General features: G+C 42.7%; 1 protein-coding gene across 1 annotated transcript in view; it reads left to right on the top strand.

The window, feature by feature from the left end:
• The window catches only part of LOC128693114 (glutamate receptor ionotropic, kainate 2-like), a 769,231-nt gene that overhangs the window by 645,304 nt on the left and 103,555 nt on the right, over positions 1 to 20,372 (top strand). The window contains exon 14 of the mRNA XM_070089531.1: positions 12,772 to 12,909. Coding sequence (XP_069945632.1) covers positions 12,772 to 12,909 — 138 coding nt within the window. The remainder of the gene's footprint in view (positions 1 to 12,771; positions 12,910 to 20,372) is intronic.

Below are 20,372 nucleotides of genomic sequence, written 5' to 3'. Positions count from 1 at the left end.
TTATACAAGACCACAGACCTACATCCCAGTGGCTACCCCGTCTATCAGTATCCTGTCAACCAACAATAGAGGATTCATTACCAGTGTTGGAAAGCATAGACGTCTCGTCATGATTGCTGTACTTGAAACATTGTTGGGTGAGGAGAGACAGGCAAGAGCAAGGAGGTGTTGCTGTGTGCTTCTCTAAAGGTGTATATGCCCATCCCATTGATGTTGCCATCCCTACTCACCTAGAAATGTTGTTCTTTAGGCTATACATTAACGCTAGTACCTCTGTACTAACATGTGCGATGCACAGACCTCAGTGGCAACATTCAGACCCCATCAACTTCCTAATGGAAAATATGGACTACTGCTTCATCACAGATGTCAACATATTATAATTGTTAGTGTCCTCGACCAACATCTTATACAGAGGAGGGATTTTGAAGACGTTCCGGCAGTGTTTGACATGAGAAGGCACAGTTACATGCCTATCTCTCTGCTATGTTAGGTTGTCTGATCACAAGGCTGTTTTTACAACACTAAAGATCCAACAGAACGAGGTGAGAAATCTTCACCTACAACCAGGCTGTGGGAAAGAGGAAACTGGCCAGCCCTTTGCTCTGAGCTCACCACCTCCGATTGGAATGTTCTTCTCCAAGATGATGTAGGCAACCAAATGATTGCCTTCACATTTCCGTAATCTACAACAAGAACACATCCCTCACCGGCAATATATAACGAAGCCTACAAATCAGCCTTGGTTCGGCTTTCGTTGTAGAGAGGCTGCTACTGCTAAGTACAAGGCTTGGAGAAGATATGGGAGACATCCCACTACCTATAACAGGAACCTGCATAGGAAAGCCTGTAGGCATAAGGGTGAAGTTCAAAAGTGGGCCATCTCTAAATGGAAGGCTGACACAAAATTAGAGCTGGCATCAGGAAGAGTAGGCTCCAAAACCTGGTGGTTCCTGGTCAAGGACGGAAAAGGTTATTAGCCTGGTGAACTTATTTTGCCTCTAAATGGACAGGATGGGATCACCTCTACTAGAAGTCAGGAAAAAGCCGATCTATTTGCCGAACACTTTGCTGCCAAGATGCAAGTTAATGATCCAGCAAGGGACCCTCCTTGGCTAGCTGCAAGAACTGTGTCAAAGCTGTCAGTGATGTCAATAAAGGAGGAGGTGAATCTTCTCCATAAATCGCTGGACCAAGAAAAAGCTCTGGTCCCAAGTTTGCTGAGTAGATGTGCAGACCAGCTAGCAGAACCTCTAACTCGCATCTATCAGCGTTGCCTAGCAGAGTGTAAATGGTCCTCTTTGTGGAAAGAGGCAAATGTAATATCTGTTCACAGAAAGAAGAGCAGATCGGAAATCATTAACTACTGACCAGTGTCATTCTTATCAATCACTGGCAAGATCCTTGAGACAATAATCTCACGGCAAATGACAAAGTTTCTCGACTACCATTCACTTCTTTGTGACCGTCAATATGGCTTCAGAAAAGGTTACTCTGCTGTTGTTCTGTTGTTAAACCTCTCCACTAAGTGGCACCAGTCACTGGATGAATCCAAAGTCAGCTGTGTGGTAGCACTAGACATTGCTGGTAGTACTTTCAACCGAGTATGACTCAAGTGACTCTTGGCAAAACTTCAAGCACTGGGAACTGCAGTCTCTACACTATGTCTCCTCAGTGATTACCGTCAAGGTACATCTACAGAGTCAGCAAGACATCCTACTGGGGCAAGTGTTCCACAGGGAAGTGTGCTTGGGCCATTGTTATGAAATGTCTACTTCAACGTCCTCCTCCATCTCATCCCAGACTCCCATGCATATGCAGATGACTGCAAACTGACATTTACTTATCCGCTACATCAATCACCAGCTAAGAGCTATATCAGTCTGGGGTAAATGACGGCAGGTAACATTTGCCTCTGAGAAAAAGCAAATGATATTTTCTCTAGGTAGGTACCATGACGGTAATGCTGGAGCACTGGTAAGTATGCATGGAAGAGTGCTGGTACCTGTGGAGGAAGTTGATATTCTTGGGGTGAAATTATACTCCAAACTGACCATGAAGAACCAAGTTGTAAACCTTGCAAGCAAGGTGGCCAGGAAGCTTACAGCACTTCTACGTATCTTTCGTAGAGTCGACAATAGAGGTTGCAGGATGTAGTATGAGGTTGTACATGGCAAAAGTACGCTCACACCTTGAGTATGCTCCACTTTCTTGTACTGCCTGCCCCTATCTTATCTGCAACTTCTTGACAGAGTAGAGAACTAAGCAAGATGCCTCATCTTTCCCCTTCATCCAGCCTGGATAGTTCTGCCATTTCAGCAGAACCTTCAACACCGGACGGATGTGGGCGACCTTACTATTATGTACAAGGCAAAAATTGGCAAAGTACCACACTTGGCTCCACTCCGAGGACAGCGAGAAGCAAGCTTCTACACCACAAGACGGGCAACAGGCAGCAACATCACTCTACCCTTCTCCAGAGCATCGCTACATCTGATATCATTTATTCCGACGATGGCTCGAGCCTGGAACATTTTCGTACAACATAATATCAACGAAATAGTCAGTTAAACGAAATTCTTGGCCAACATATAGCTCCAGCTTCATCCTTGTCCCTACCTGTATGTCTGATAATAGTAAGTTTTTAAAAGATGGTACTACTACACTGCCATACATGGTACTACTACACTACCAGTCACTACAAGTGATGGTACAACCAGTGATGCTACCACTAGTGATGATTCTACCAGTGACGGTACTACCAGTGATGCTACCACCAGTGATGGTTCTAGCAGTGATGGTACCACCAGTGATGGTACTAGCAGTGATCGTACCACGACTGATGGTACTACCAGTCATGGTACTACCAGGGATGGTACTACCAGTGATCGTACTACTAGTTATGGTACTATCAATGATGGTACTAACAGTGATGGTACCACAAGTGATGGTACTACCAGTGATGGTACCACCACTTATGGTACCACCAGTGAAGGTATTACCAGTGATGGTACTACCAGTGATGGTACCACAACTGATGGTACCACCAGTGACATACTATTATTGATGGTACTGCCAGTGATGGTACTATTAAAGATGGTACTACCATTTATGGTGCTACCATTTATGGTACTACCATTTATGGTACCACCAGTGACATTCCACCAGTGATGGTATTACGAGTGATGGTACTACCAGTGATGGCACTACCAGTGAAGGTACTACGAGTGATGGTACTGCCAATGAAATTACTACTAATGATGGTACTATCAGTGATGGTACTACAACTGATGGTACCACCAGCGAAGGAATTACCAGCTATGGTACTACCAGTGATGGTACCACCAGGGATGGAACTCCTAATGATCGTACCACCAGTGATGGTATTACCAGTGAAGGTACGACCAGTAATGGTACTATTAGTGATTGTACCACCAGTAATATACCAGTGGTGATGATACTGATGTACCATCAATGGTACTACCATTGATGGTACAACCAGTGATGCACTACTAGTGATGGTACCACAAGTGATAGTACCACAAGTGATGCTACCACAAGTGATGGTACCACCAGTGATGGAACTACCAGCTATGGTAATGCTAGTGATGGTACCACCAGTGATGGTACTAACAGTGATAGTAAAACCAGTGATGGTTTTACCAGTGATGTTACTACCAGTGATGGTGCTTCCAGTAATGGTATTGCCAGTGAATGTACAAGTAGTGATGGTACTAACAGTGATGGTACTAACAGTGATGGTATAACAAGTTATTGTGCTGCTAGTGACGGTACCACCCGTGATGGTACCACCAGTCATGGTGCTAGCAGTGATGATACTGCCAGTGATGGTACTACGAGTGATGGCAATACCAGTGATGGAACTGCCAGTGTTGGTACTACTAGTGATGGTATTATCAGTGATTGTGCTACCAGTAATTGTACCACCAGCGATGGTACTACCAGTGATGGTACCACCAATGATGGCACCACCAGTGATGGTACTGCCAGTGATGCTACCACCAGCGACGGTACTACGAGTGATGGTACTTCCAGTGATGGTACCGCTAGTGGTATACTACCAGTGATGGTACTAACAGCGATAATACTACCAGCGATGGTACCACCGTGAAGGTACCACCAGTGATGGTACATCCAATGATTGTATCACCAGTGATGGTACTACCAGTGATAGTACCACGAAAGATGGTACCACCAGTGATGGTACTACCAGTGTTGGTGCTACAAGTGATTGCACTACCAGTGATGGCACCACCAGTGATGGTACCACCAGTGATGGTATCAACAGTGATGGTACTACTAGTGATGATACTATCAGTCATGGTTCTACATGCGACGGTACCAACAGTGATGGTAGCACCAATGATGGTACCTCCAGTGATGTTACTAACAGTGATGGTACTAAAAGTGATAGTACTACAAGTGATGGTACTGCCAGTGACGGTGTCACCAGTGATGGTACCACCAGTGATGGTAGCACTAGTGATTAAACTACCAGTGAAGGTACTACCAGTGATGGTACAACCATTGAGGGTACCACCAGTGATGGTACTACCAGTGATGATACAACCAGCGAAGGTACTACTAGTGATGGTGCCACCTGTGATGCTGCCACCAGTGGTGGTAACACCAGTAATGGTACCACCAGTAATGGTACTACCAGTTTTGATACCACCAGTGACAGTACTACTAGTTATGGTACTATAGTGATGGTACTACCAATGATGGTACCACCAGTGGTGGTACTACCAGCGATGGGACCACCAGTAAGGGTACTACCAGTGATGGTACTACCAGTGATGGTACTACTACTGATGTTACAACCAGCGATGGTACCAACAATAAGGGTACTACCAGTAATGGTACCACCAGTCATGGTACTGCTAGTGTTGGTACCACCAGCGATGGCACTATCAGTGATGGTACTACTAATAATGGTACCACCACTGACGGTACTACCATTGATGGTATTACCAGTGATGGTACCACCATTGATGGTACTACCAGTAGTGGTACTACTAGCGATGGTACCACCAGTGATGGTACCAGCAGCACAGTGATTGTACTACAGTGATGGTATAACAAGTTATTGTGCTGCTAGTGACGGTACCACCAGTGATGGTACAGTGATGGTACTACTAGTTATGGTACCATGGTACATCCAATGATTGTATCACCAGTGATGGTACTACTAGCGATGGTACCACCAGTGATGGTACCAGCAGTGGTGGTACCACCAGTGATTGTACTACCAGTGATGGTACTACTAGTTATGGTACCACCAGCTATATTGCCACCGATATTGGTACAACCACTGATGGTCCTACAAGTGATGGTACTGCCCGTGATATTACACCAGTGATGGTACTATCAGTGATGGTACCACCAGTGATGGTAAAACAAGAAATGGTACTTATAGTGATCTCACCACCATCGATTTTATCTCTAGTGATGGAACTACCAGTTATCTTACTACTAGTGATGGTGCAACCAGTGACGGTACTACCAGTGATGGTACTGCTTTTGATGGTAGTACTAGTGATGATACTATCAGTGTCTGTACTACTGGTGATGGTACTACTGGTGATGGTACTGCTTTTGATGGTAGTACTAGTGATGATACTATCAGTGTCTGTACTACTGGTGATGGTACTACTGGTGATGGTACTACCAGTGATGGTACTACTGGTGATGGTACTACCAGTGATGGTACTGCTTTTGATGGTAGTACTAGTGATGATACTATGAGAGTCTGTACTACTGGTGATGGTACTACTGGTGATGGTACTACCAGTGATGGTACTACTGGTGATGGTATTACCAGTGATGGTACTACTAGTGATGGTACTACCAGTAATGGTACTCCCACTGATGGTACTACTAGTGATGGTAAAACTATTAATGGTACTACCGGTGATGGTACTACTGGTGATGGTACTATTAGTGATGGTACTGCAAGTGATGGTACTACCAGTGATGGTACTACCATTTATGGTACTACTAGTGATGGTACTATTAGTGATGGTACTACCAGTGATGGTGCTACCAGTGATGGTACTACTAGTGATGGTACTAGCAGTGATGGTCATATCAGTGATGGTACTACGAGTGATGGCACTACTGTTGATGGTGCTACCAGTGATGGTACTACTAGTGATGGTACTACCAGTGATGGTGCTTCCGATGATGGTATTACTAGTTATGGTGCTACTAGTGGTGCTACTACTTGTGATGGTACTAATAGTGGTGGTAATACTATTGCTGGTACTACTAGTGATTGTACTACTAGTGATGTTACTACCAGTGATGGTACTACCAGTGATGGTACTACTGGCGATAGTGCTACTATTGATGGTACTACTAGTGATGGTACTGCCAGTGATGGTATTACCAGTGATGGTACTACTAGTGATGGTACGACCAATTATGGGACTACTAGTGATGGTACTACTAATGATGGTACTACTAGTTATGGTACTACTGGTGATGGTACTCCCAGTGATGGTACTACTGGTCATAGTACTACTTGTGTTGGTACTAATATGGTACTACTAGTGATGGTACTACTAGTTGTTGTACTACTAGTGATGGTACTACCAGTGATGGTAGTACCAGTGATGGTACTACCAGTGATTGTGCTACTAGTGATGGTACTGCTCGAGATGGTACTACCAGTGATTTTACTACCAGTGATGGTGCTACTAGTGATGGTACTACTCGTGATGGTACTACCAGTGATTTTACTACCACTGATGGTGCTACTAGTGATGGTACTACTCGTGATAGTACTACCAGTGATTTTACTACCAGTGATGGTGCTACTAGTGATGGTACGACCAGTTATGGTACTAATAGTGATGGTACTACTAGTGATGGTTCTACTAGTGATGGTACTACTAGTGATGGTACTACTAGTGATGGTACTACTAGTGATGGCATTACTAGTGATGGTACTACAAGTGAAGGTACTACTAGTGATGGTACTACCAGTGAAGGTACTACTAGTGATGGTACTACTAGTGATTGTACTACTAGTGATGGCACTACTAGTGATGGTACTAATAGTGATGGTACTACTAGTGATGGTACTACCAGTGAAGGTAATACTAGTGATGGTACTACTAGTGATGGTACTACTATTGATGGTACTACTAGTGATGGAACTACTAGTGATGGTACTACTAGTGATGGTACTACTAGTGATTGTACTACTAGTGATAGTACGGCTACTGATGGTACTACTAGTGCTGGTACTACCAGTGATTGTACTACTAGTGATGGTTCTACTAGTGATGGTACTACTAGTGATGGTACTACTAGTGATGGTACTACTAGTGATGGCACTACTAGTGATGGTACTACCAGTGAAGGTACTACTAGTGATGGTACTACCAGTGAAGGTACTACTAGTGATGGTACTACTAGTGATGGTACTACTAGTGATTGTACTACTAGTGATAGTACTACTAGTGATGGTACTACTAGTGATGGTACTACCAGTGATAGTACTACTAGTGATGGTACTACTAGTGATGGTACTACTAGTGATGGTACTGCTAGTGATGGTACTACTGGTGATGGTTCTACTAGTGATGGTACTACCAGTGATGGTACTACTAGTGATGGTACTACTAGTGATGGTACTACTAGTGATGGTACTACTAGTGATGGTACTACTAATGATGGTACTACTAGTGATGGTACTACTAGTGATGGTACTACCAGTGATGGTACTACTAGTGATGGTACTACTAGTAATGGTACTACTAGTGCTGGTACTACCAGTGATTGTACTACTAGTGATAGTACTACTAGTGATGGTACTACTAGTGATGGTACTACCAGTGATGGTATTACTAGTGATGGTACTACTAGTGATGGTACTACTAGTGATGGTACTACTTGTAATGGTACTACCAGTGATTGTACTACTAGTGATGGTACTACTAGTGAAGGTACTACTAGTGATGGTACTTCCAGTGATGGTACTACTAGTGATGGTACTACTAGTGATGGTACTGCTAGTGATGGTACTACTAGTGATGGCACTACTAGTGATGGTACTACTAGTGATGATACTACTAGTGATGGCACTACTAGTGATGGTACTACCAGTGATTGTACTACTAGTGATGGTATTACTAGTGATGGTACTACTAGTGATGGTACTACCAGTGATGGTACTACTAGTGATGGTACTACTAGTGATGGTACTACTAGTCGTGGTACTGCCAGTGATGGTACTACTAGTGATGGTACTACTAGTTATGGTACTACTAGTGATGATTCTACTAGTGATGGTACTACTAGTGATGGTACTACCAGTGATGATACTACTATTGATGGTACTACTAGTGATGGTACTACTAATGATGGTACTATTAGTGATGGTACTACTAGTGATGGTACTACTAATGATGGTACTATTAGTGATGGTACTACTAGTGATGGTACTACTAGTGATGGTATTACTAGTGATGGTACTACCATTGATGGTACTACTAGTGATGGTACTACTAGTGATGGTACTACTAGTGATGGTACTACTAGTGATGGTACTACTAGTGAGGGTACTGCTGATGATGGTGCTACTAGTGATGGTACTACCAGTGATGGTACTGCTAGTGATGGTATTACTAGTGATGGTACTACTAGTGATGGTACTACTAAAGATGGTACTACCAGTGATGGTACTACTAGTGATGGTACTACTAGTGATGGTACTACTAGTGATGGTACTACTAGTGATGGTACTACTAGTGATGGTACTACCAGCGATGGTACTACTAGTGATGGTACTACTGGTGATGGTACTACTAGTGATGGTACTACTAGTGATGGTACTACCAGTGATGGTACTACTAGTGATTAGTGATGGTACTACTAATGATGGTACTAATAGTGTTGGTACAACTAGTGATGGTACTACTAGTGATGGTACTACTAGTGATGGTACTACTAGTGTTGGTACTATTAGTGATGGTACTACTAGTGATGGTACTACTAGTGATGGTACTACTTGTGATAGTACTACTAGTGATGGTACTACTAGTGATAGTACTACTAGTGATGATACTACCAGTGATGGTACTACCAGTGATGGTTCTACTAGTGATGGTACTACTAGTGATGGTACTACTATTGATGATACTACTAGTGATGGTACTACCAGTAATGGTACTACTAGTGATGGTACTACTAGTGATGGTACTACTAGTGATGGTACTGCAAGTGATGGTACTACTGGTGATGGTACTACTAGTGATGGTACTACTAGTGATGGTACTACTTGTGATGGTACTACTAGTGATGGTACTACTAGTGTTGGTACTATTAGTGATGGTACTACTAGTGATGGTACTACTAGTGATGGTACTACTAGTGTTGGTACTGCTAGTGATGGTACTACGAGTGATGGTACTACTAGTGATGGTACTACTAGTGTTGGTACTGCTAGTGATGGTACTACTAGTGATGGTACTACTATTTATGGTACTACTAGTGATGGTACTACTAGTGATGGTACTGCAAGTGATGGTACTACTGGTGATGGTACTACTAGTGATGGTACTACCAGTGATGGTACTACAAGTGATGGTACTACTAATGATGGTACTACCAGTGATGGTACTACTAGTGATGGTACTACTAGTGATGGTACTACTAATGATGGTACTACTAGTGATGGTACTACTAGTGATGGTACTACCAGTGATTGTACTACTAGTGATGGTACTACTAGTGATGGTACTACTAGTGCTGTTACTACCAGTGATTGTACTACTAGTGATGGTACTACTTGTGATGGTACTACTAGTGATGGTACTACTAGTGATGGTACTACTAGTGATGGTACTTCAAGTGATGGTACTACTAGTGATGGTACTACTAGTGATGGTACTGCTAGTGATGGTACTACTAGTGATGGCACTACCGGTGATGGTACTACTAGTATGGTACTACTAGTGATGGCACTACTAGTGATGGTACTACCAGTGATTGTACTACTAGTAGTGGTACTACTAGTGATGGTACTACTAGTGATGGTACTACCAGTGATGGTACTACTAGTGATGGTACTACTAGTGATGGTACTACTAGTGATGGTACTACCAGAGATGGTACTACTAGTGATGGTACTACTAGTTATGGTACTACTAGTGGTGATTCTACTAGTGATGGTACTACTAGTGATGGTACTACCAGTGACGATACTACTATTGATGGTACACTAGTGATGGTACTACTAATGATGGTACTACTAGTGATGGTACTACTAGTGATGGTACTACCAGTGATGGTACTACTAGTGATGGTACTACTAGTGATGGTACTACTAGTGATGGTACTACTAGTAATGGTACTACCAGTGATGGTACTACTAGTGATGGTACTACTAGTGATGGTACTACTAGTGATGGTACTACCAGTGATGATACTGCTAGTGATGGTACTACTGATGATGGTACTACTATTGATGGTACTACCAGTGATGGTACTGCTAGTGATGGTATTACTAGTGATGGTACTACTAGTGATGGTACTACTAGTGATGGTACTACTAGTGATGGTACTACTAGTGATGGTACTACTATTGATGGTACTACCAGTGATGGTACTACTAGTGATGGTACTACTAGTGATGGTTCTACTAGTGATGGTAGTACTAGTGATGGTACTACCAGTGATGGTAATACTAGTGATAGTACTACTACTGATGGTACTACCAGTGATGGTACTACTAGTGATGGTACTACTATTGATGGTACTCCTAGTGATGGTACTACTAGTGATAGTACTACTAGTGATGGTACTACCAGTGATGGTACTACTAGTGATGGTACTACTAGTGATGGTACTACTAGTGATGGTACTACTAGTGATGGTACTACTAGTGATAGTACTACTAGTGATGGTACTACCAGTGATGGTACTACCATTGATGGTTCTACTAGTGATGGCACTACTAGTGATGGTACTACTAGTGATGATACTACTAGTGATGGTACTACCAGTGATGGTACTACTAGTGATGGTACTACTAGTGATGGTACTATTAGTGATGGTACTACTAGTGATGGTACTGCTAGTGATGGTACTACTAGTGATGGTACTACTAGTGATGGCACTACTAGTGATGGTACTACTAGTGATGGTACTACTAGTGATGGTACTACTAGTGATGGTACTACTAGTGATGTTACTACTAGTGTTGGTACAACTAGTGATGGTACTACTAGTGATGGTACTACTAGTGATGGTACTACTAGTGATGGTACTATTAGTGATGGTACTACTAGTGATGGTACTACTAGTGTTGGTACTGCTAGTGATGGTACTTCTAGTGATGGTACTACTAGTGATGGTACTACTAGTGTTGGTACTGCTAGTGATGGTACTACTAGTGATGGTACTACTAGTGATGGTACTACTAGTGATGGTACTATTAGCGTTGGTACTGCTAGTGATGGTACTACTAGTGATGGTACTACTAGTGATGGTACTACTAATGATGGTACTACCAATGATGGTACTGCTAGTGATGGTACTACTAGTGATGGTACTAACAGTGATGGTACTACTAGTGATGGTACTACTAGTGATGGTACTACTAGTGATGGTACTACTAGTGATGGTACTACTAGTGATGGTACTACTAGTGATGGTATTACTAGTGATGGTACCACTAGTGATGGTACTACTAGTGATGGTATTACTAGTGATGGTACTACCAGTGATGGTACTACCAGTGATGGTACTACTAGTGATGGTACTACTAGTGATGGTACTTCTAGTGATGGTACTGCCAGTGATGGTACTACTAGTGATGGTACTACTAGTGGTGGTACTACTAGTGATGGTACTACTAGTGATGGTACTACTAGTGATGGTACTACCAGTGATGGTACTACTAGTGATGGTACTACTAGTGATGGTACTACTAGTGATGGTACTACTAGTGATGGTACTACTAATGATGGTACTACTATTGATGGTACTACTAGTGATGGTACTACTAGTGATGGTAGCACTAGTGTTGGTACTACTAGTGATGGTACTACTAGTGATGGTACAACTAGTGATGGTGCTACTAGTGATGGTACAACTAGTGAAGGTTCTACTAGTGATGGTACTACTTGTCATGGTACTACTAGTGATGGTACTACTAGTGATGGTACTACTAGTGATGGTAGCACTAGTGATGGTACTACTAGTGATGGTACTACTAGTGATGGTACAACTAGTGATGGTACTACTAGTGATGGTACAACTAGTGAAGGTTCTACTAGTAATGGTACTACTTGTCATGGTACTACTAGTGATGGTACTACTAGTGATGGTACAACTAGTGAAGGTTCTACTAGTGATGGTACTACTAGTGATGGTACTACTAGTGATGTAATAACAAGTAAATTTGAACTACTTAATAAAAATTTTCATAGTCCTTAACTATAATAATTTTTTTCTCGAAACCTAAAATTATTGATGTAAGTCTTTAGTTATTGTTGAAAAACGTAGTGACAAGACTTTGCTGCTAGGTTAAGCCTTTATATTCTATTTCAGACTTTGGTAGGTTGCTAAAGTTTACTGAGGAAGGTGACTTATACTAAATTAAGTTAGAAAGGCCTCTGAAGCCTTAGAGAACTTTGATTAGAGTTGGTAGGCAGCTTAAGAATTGTGGCATCCGGCTCCTTCCACGAATAGAGGTTCCGGCTACTGGTAAGTCTGTTGCCTGATGTGTCCTGACAGGTTCTCTCCCTACGAGTGGTCCGACCCTCACCCGTGTGACCAGTCATCCGACAAACTCGACAATGAGTTTTCTCTTCTCAACTGCTTGTGGTTCTGCATTGGTTCCCTGATGCAACAGGGAGGAGATCTCTTACCGAAGTAAGATTTAATCTGAGCAGGAGAATTATCAAAGTGTTTTATTTTTTTACGAAGAAGACTTCTTTAATGGTTTATTCAATGTTGAGATTGCATTACATTGTATTCTCTTATTCTTTTTTAAATGTTGCTGCATGTCAACAATGCTTGCTCACTGGAACTTGAAGTAAAATTTTCTTTTGAAGGTCTGCTGTGTCACTGTCATTTTCAGTTGTTAAATCTAGTTTCCACAGAGCTAGCATTTAGAGTGTCATTCCAAGACTCTCAGCTTTGAACGTCCACCATCTCTGATTCACCTCTAAAATCCTTATAGCCTTTCCCTCTACTCTATAAATAATTCTGTGTTAGTTTCAGGCTCCAGACAGACAACCGTAATAATGAGAAATATTCACAACACAGTTAATGACATACTAAGAATATAATATAATGTTGTGAAATTAATATTCAGAGAACTTGAGTTTCCAGTCTGACTCACGAAATCGTGATGACACGAGTGGAAACAAACCATACCACGGGTGGGGTTAGAACACGCGATCAGAGTCTCAAAACGCGTCGCTCTAGAGTTTTGAGACTCTCTGATCGCGGGTTCTAACCCCACCCGTGGTATGATTTGAGTTTCCAGTACTTTCCACCTTTTATTAACATGCTCATATTACATTTTCCCAGAGTCACTGAGTCTGTAGTTGACACATTAGTCAGTAATCGCTCGTAAACAATTCTATTTCATAAAACCTTTGTTTCTCTTGAGAAAACATCTCTGGAGGTATTTTTCTCTTTTCCAGTCAAAATTACTTAGGTTATGGAGGTGGAAAAAGTTATTATTGTACCGAGAAGAAACTCTGATAACTAAATGTTTGAAAATCATTGAGTAGGTCAGTGTCCCCCCCCCCCAAAAAAAAAAATCGCTCTTGTCTCTTCGTAAAAAAAAAAAATTGATCTGTGAGATAAATGAAGAGGTTAAGCTTTCTTTCTCTCTGTATAAGTGACAGGAAATTCAGCCTAATCAAAATATTAACTCCTAAATAATTTTCTGGTTCTTAAAGTGGGTAACTGTGCAGTGCTGTCAGTGTCCTGGAACGACGTGCACTAAAAACGGTCATAATTTCTTTCTCCTCTTCAGGGAATGGGTGAAGGGCTTCAGGGAAGGGGTGAAGGGCTTCAGGGAAGGGGTGAAGGGCTTCAGGGAAGGGGTGAAGGGCTTCAGGGAAGGGGTGAAGGGCTTCAGGGAAGGGGTGAAGGGCTTCAGGGAAGGGGTGAAGGGCTTAAGGGAAGGGGTGAAGGGCTTCAGGGAAGGGGTGAAGGGCTTCAGGGAAGGGGTGAAGGGCTTTAGGGAAGGGGTGAAAGGCTTCAGGGAAGGGGTGAAGGGCTTTAGGGAAGGGGTGAAGGGCTTCAGGGAAGGGGTGAAGGGCTTCAGGGAAGGGGTGAAGGGCTTCAGGGAAGGGGTGAAGGGCTTCAGGGAAGGGGTGAAGGGCTTCAGGGAAGGGGTGAAGGGCTTAAGGGAAGGGGTGAAGGGCTTCAGGGAAGGGGTGAAGGGCTTCAGGGAAGGGGTGAAGGGCTTTAGGGAAGGGGTGAAGGGCTTCAGGGAAGGGGTGAAGGGCTTTAGGGAAGGGGTGAAGGGCTTCAGGGAAGGGGTGAAGGGCTTCAGGGAAGGGGTGAAGGGCTTAAGGGAAGGGGTGAAGGGCTTCAGGGAAGGGGTGAAGGGCTTCAGGGAAGGGGTGAAGGGCTTTAGGGAAGGGGGGAAGGGCTTCAGGGAAGGGGTGAACGGCTTCAGGGAAGGGGTGAAGGGCTTCAGGGAAGGGGTGAAGGGCTTCAGGGAAGGGGTGAAGGGCTTCAGGGAAGGGGTGAACGGCTTCAGGGAAGGGGTGAAGGGCTTTAGGGAAGGGGTGAAGGGCTTCAGGGAAGGGGTAAAGGGCTTCAGGGAAGGGGTGAAGGGCTTCAGGGAAGGGGTGAACGGCTTCAGGGAAGGGGTGAAGGGCTTCAGGGAAGGGGTGAAGGGCTTTAGGGAAGGGGTGAAGGGCTTCAGGGAAGGGGTGAACGGCTTCAGGGAAGGGGTGAAGGGCTTCAGGGAAGGGGTGAACGGCTTCAGGGAAGGGGTGAAGGGCTTCAGGGAAGGGGTGAAGGGCTTTAGGGAAGGGGTGAAGGGCTTCAGGGAATGGGTGAAGGGCTTCAGGGAAGGGGTGAAGGGCTTCAGGGAAGGGGTGAAGGGCTTCAGGGAAGGGGTGAACGGCTTCAGGGAAGGGGTGAAGGGCTTTACGGAAGGGGTGAAGGGCTTCAGGGAAGGGGTGAAGGGCTTTAGGGAAGGGGTGAAGGGCTTCAGGGAAGGGGTGAAGGGCTCCTTGTCGTGGCACAGTCTCTTAATCATAGTAAATGAACTTCAAATCCCTTTTCTCAGAGTGAATCTAATTAATTTCTTACCTCCCTTGTCTCCCTTCATTTAACTTCATTATTAGGAAACAGTTTTTCTTAGTGAAGTTTAATTCCTAAGTTGAAGGAAAATGGTATATAATCATTACTAAATATTAAAATGGTAGACAGTACCGCCTTGTTGGTAATTCCAGCCCGTGGATGAGCTGGTAGCTTCCATTTTCACTTCCATTATCTGACAAATGCGAGTTTGTCCTTCAGTGTCACCGGAGGAGAGTCAGACTCGTTCAAAGATAATCTATTTCCTGACTGCTCTGCTACCGAAGTCTTCACTTTAACAGGATTGATAATGCAATAGTTAGGCATCTTTATTCCGAAACTTTTCGCCTACACAATAGGCTTCGAGTACAGAAAGTAGGCAGGAGCAGTAGTGATGTGACGACGATGTAATCAGTCCATCACCCTTGATGACGTAGATATGAGGTTGTCAGTCCCTCAGCCTGGAGAAGAGTTCTATTCGATAGTCTGAAACAATGTGAAGAACAAGGGACAGTGTGGAGACTTATGTACTGTCTCCTTCCGACAGTATATCGGTCTCCACACTGTCCCTTGATCTTCACATTCAGACTATCGAACAGAACTCTTCTCCAGGCTGAGGGACTGACAACCTCAAATCTACGTCTTCAAGGGTGATGGACTGATTACATCGTCGCCACATCACTACTGCTCCTGCCTACTTTCTGTACTCGAAGCCTATTGTGTAGGCGAAAAGTTTCGGAATAAAGATGCCTAACTGTTGCATTATCAATCCTGTTAAAGTGAAGACTTCGGTAGCAGAGCAGTCAGGAAATAGATTATCTTTGAACGAGTCTGACTCTCCTCCGGTGACACTGAAGGACAAACTCGCATTTGTCAGATAATGGAAGTGAAAATGGAAGCTACCAGCTCATCCACGGGCTGGAATTTCCGATCAAGCACTATTTTATTATTTGGTGACGGATAATTACACACTTAGCACTATAATCCCGTCAAGCGGTTATGCTAAATATATTTTATTCTGTTCTTGAGGTAGCGTCCCGGTGGCTGGGTAGAGCAAGACGCAGCTTTCAGCAGATGCCAGCACTAAGTGTGCTTCCTGGAGGTTGATCGTCGTTCAGGAAGAGAATGAGTTTCTTTCATTTATCTTCGGAGTGGTCGTCATCTAATTTATTTAAAAAAAAACTATATATTTAAAAAGAATAAGGTGCCTAATGATTTTGAATGTAGGTCTCCAGGAGGCAGTGTTACTGTTATGTTAATCACACACCTCACCTTCACTACTGATTAACTGTTGTGCAAGTCACACACTTCACCTTCACTACTGATTATCTGTTGTACAAGTCACATACCTCACCTTCATTACTTATTAACTTAAAAACTAGAAGAGTTATCTAGTTCCCACTAGTTGACGAACCCTAGTGGAGCTTCTCATCCACCCTAGTGGAGCTTCTCATCATTAGGTTGGTCTTCAGGTTCAGTAGTCAACTGTCTATGGCGTCTCCCGACCGATCTACGTATGACTCTGCTCATACATATGCCGTATCATCATCCTCAGAATCACATGTTACAGCAGTGTACAATGATAGCGCCAGAGTATACAGCTTTTTTTTTTATATCAAGATTTAGGAATCCACGAAAGGAAGATTCTTCCAGCAAAATCTGAGCAGAATTGAATGCTATTCTTACTGATCTCATACATATAACCACTACCTCCATCCTTTCTGTTGTCATTGTTTCAGAATCTCAAAAGGAGTTATAAGCTCTCTACTTCCTGCTGTATTATTTACAAAATATTCGGTAAATCATTTTTATAAATACAAATTCAAATTTATATTTCCTTATGAAGTACAGAATAATGTAATTTACAAGTAACAAAACATTGTTAGGCACCAAAGCCAATAGTATGCAGTACATTCCAGACAAATAATCCTTAGGCTTAAAGACTACTTAAGAATTAGACACATTATAAGTTAAGTAGAATTATCAAATTGCTTATTGTTTCATACTGATTCAAGAATCTTTAGTTTCAGAAACACAAAGGTACCGTTTTTGCTGGGTCCCTGACACGTTAATACTGGTTATGTTGTGGACATTCAGATTTAGCCCCAACATCTTCCTTTCACGAATTATCAACGTCACACATAGGGGTCCCTTAGTCGGATTATCTTACAGTAATTTCTCAACAACAGTGAAATCACAGACAATAGCTCTGGTTCACGTGAATACACTATGTTTTCTCCATTAAACCTGAGCCAGGTACTTGGCCATCTTTTCTCCAACACTGTAGCTTAATCTAACGATTAAAAAACTTTTCTAAGATAAGCAGAAGAACAAATGTTGGAGAATAAGTAAGTAGCTACGGAATAAGTGAGTAACCTCAGAATTCTTGAGTTTCCTTGAATCAGTATGTAATCTCAGAATATATATGAAGCCTTTGAATACCTGAAAAGCCTAGAAATTCATGAGTAGTCTTGATGTACACTAGTAGTCTCGGAAAATGTAAGTAGCCTTAGAATTATTGTGTAGCCTCGTAATACGTGCGCAGACCCGGAATAACCGAGTAGCCAAGTTATACCTGAGTTGCTTCACAATACATGAGTAGCGTCAGGATGAGTGTTGCTTCACAATACATGAGTAGCGTCAGGATGAGTGTTGCTTCACAATACATGAGTAGCGTCAAGATGAGTGTTGCTTCACAATACATGAGTAGCGTCAGGATGAGTGTTGCTTCACAGTACATGAGTAGCGTCAAGATGAGTGTTGCTTCACAATACATGAGTAGCGTCAAGATGAGTGTTGCTTCACAATACATGAGTAGCGTCAAGATGAGTGTTGCTTCACAATACATGAGTAGCGTCAAGATGAGTGTTGCTTCACAATACATGAGTAGCGTCAGGATGAGTGTTGCATCACAGTACATGAATATTTAGAGACTCGAGGAAACAGGGTAAAATTATGAAGGGAGACATTACGTGAGGATATACGGAAAAGGTGGAGCAGGTGAGGGCCTTTTGGTCTAAGGTTCTGGGCTTTTACTCCAATTCCTTGCATCAAGCCTTTCATTCCTCCCAGATACTATATGACCCAAACGGCTTTAGCATTCCTCCATGATTGACTAGTTGTCTGTGTGGTATGACAAAGCAATTGAGCTATAGATGGCTTTTATCCAACTATTACTTACAGTTAGATGCAATATCACAATGGTAAAGGGACACTAGTAATAATTCTAGCTAAGTAATATTACGACTGATTCTCCTATATTCTCGTGGGAAATTAGGTTGAGTACTTCCTGGAGAACACTTGTAGAGTTCTCACTAGTATGGCCATGCTGTATAAACTACTATACATAATTATATTACTTAATTACACATACTAATACCAGTTAGTAACATAAATATTACTCAAATCTTAATAATAAAAGCTTACAAAATCAAGTTAGTAGCCAAAGAAAGCAGTTTGATTCTGAGAAGTTTTGATGTTAATACAACGTTATATTGGTGTATGGAGAGCTGACGTGACATCTACTGTGTATAACAGATACTACCTTAACGACTCCTACACCCTACTTGTTTGCGTGCAGGATAGTACCTTGTTTGCGTGTAGGATAGTACCTTGTTTGCATGTAGGATAGTACCTTCTTTGAGTGCAGGATAGTACCTTGTTTGCGTGTAGGATAGTACCTTCTTTGAGTGCAGGATAGTACCTTGTTTGAGTGTCGGATAGTACCTTGTTTGCGTGTAGGATAGTACCTTGTTTGAGTGTAGGATAGTACCTTCTTTGCGTGTAGGATAGTACCTTGTTTGAGTGTACGATAGTTCCTTGAGTGCAGGATAGTAACTTGTTTGAGTGTATGATAGTTCCTTGTTTGAGTGCAGGATAGTACCTTGTTTGCATGCAGGATAGTACCTTGTTTACATGCAGAATAGTACCTTGTTTACATGCAGGGTACTACCTTGTTTGTGTGCAGGATAGTGCCTTGTTTGAATGCAGGATAGTACCTTTTTTGCGTGCAGAATAGTATCTTGCTTGAGTGCAGGATAGTATCGTGTTTGAGTGCAGGATAGTACCTTTTTTGAGTGCAGGATAGTACCTTGTTTGCATGCAGGATAGTACCTTGTTTGCGTGTAGCATAGTACCTTGTTTGAATCCAAGAGAGTACCCTGTTTGACTGCAAGACAGTACCTTGTTTGCATGCAGGGAAGTCCCTTGTTTGCATGCATGATAGTGCCTTCTTTGAGTGCAGGATTGCATATTATTTGCGTGCAGGATTCTACCTTGTTTGCATGAAGGATAACACCTTGTTTGCATGCAGGATAGTTCCTTGTTTGCGTGCAGAATAGCACTTGTTTGCGTGCAGGATAGAACTTTGATTGCGTGCAGGATAATGCCTTATTTGCGTGCAGGATAGTTTTTTGTTTGCATGCAGGACAGTACCTTGTATACGGGCATGATAGTACCTTGTTTGCGTGCAGGATTCTACCTTGTTTGAGTGCAGAATAGTATCTTGTTTGCATGCAGGATAGTACCTTATTTACATGCAGAATAGTACCTTGCTTTCATGCAGGGTACTACCTTGTTTGCGTGCATGATAGTGCCTTGTTTGAATGCAGGATAGTACCTTTTTTGCGTGCATGATAGTATCGTGCTTGAGTGCAGGATAGTATCGTGTTTGAGTGCAAGATAGTACCTTTTTTGAGTGCAGGATAGCACTTGTTTGCGTGCAGGATAGAGCTTTGATTGCGTGCAGGATAATGCCTTATTTACGTGCAGGATAGTTTTTTGTTTGCATGCAGGACAGTACCTTGTATACGGGCATGATAGTACCTTGTATACGGGCATGATAGTACCTTGTTTGCGTGCAGGATTCTACCTTGTTTGAGTGCAGGATAGTACCTTGTTTGCATGCAGGATAGTACCTTGTTTGCGTGCAGAACTCTACCTTCTTTGCGTGCAATTATAGTACCTTGCTTGTGTGCACGATAGTACATTGCTTGTGTGCAGGATAGTACCTTGTTTGCGTGCAGGATAGTACCTTGTTTGATGCAGGATAGTCCTTTGTTTAC

The sequence above is a fragment of the Cherax quadricarinatus genome, chromosome 28, assembly GCF_038502225.1.
Source record: "Cherax quadricarinatus isolate ZL_2023a chromosome 28, ASM3850222v1, whole genome shotgun sequence".
Taxonomy (NCBI): domain Eukaryota; kingdom Metazoa; phylum Arthropoda; class Malacostraca; order Decapoda; family Parastacidae; genus Cherax; species Cherax quadricarinatus.
Note: the sequence above shows the minus strand (reverse complement) of the source record. Positions and strands in the feature narration are given on the sequence as shown.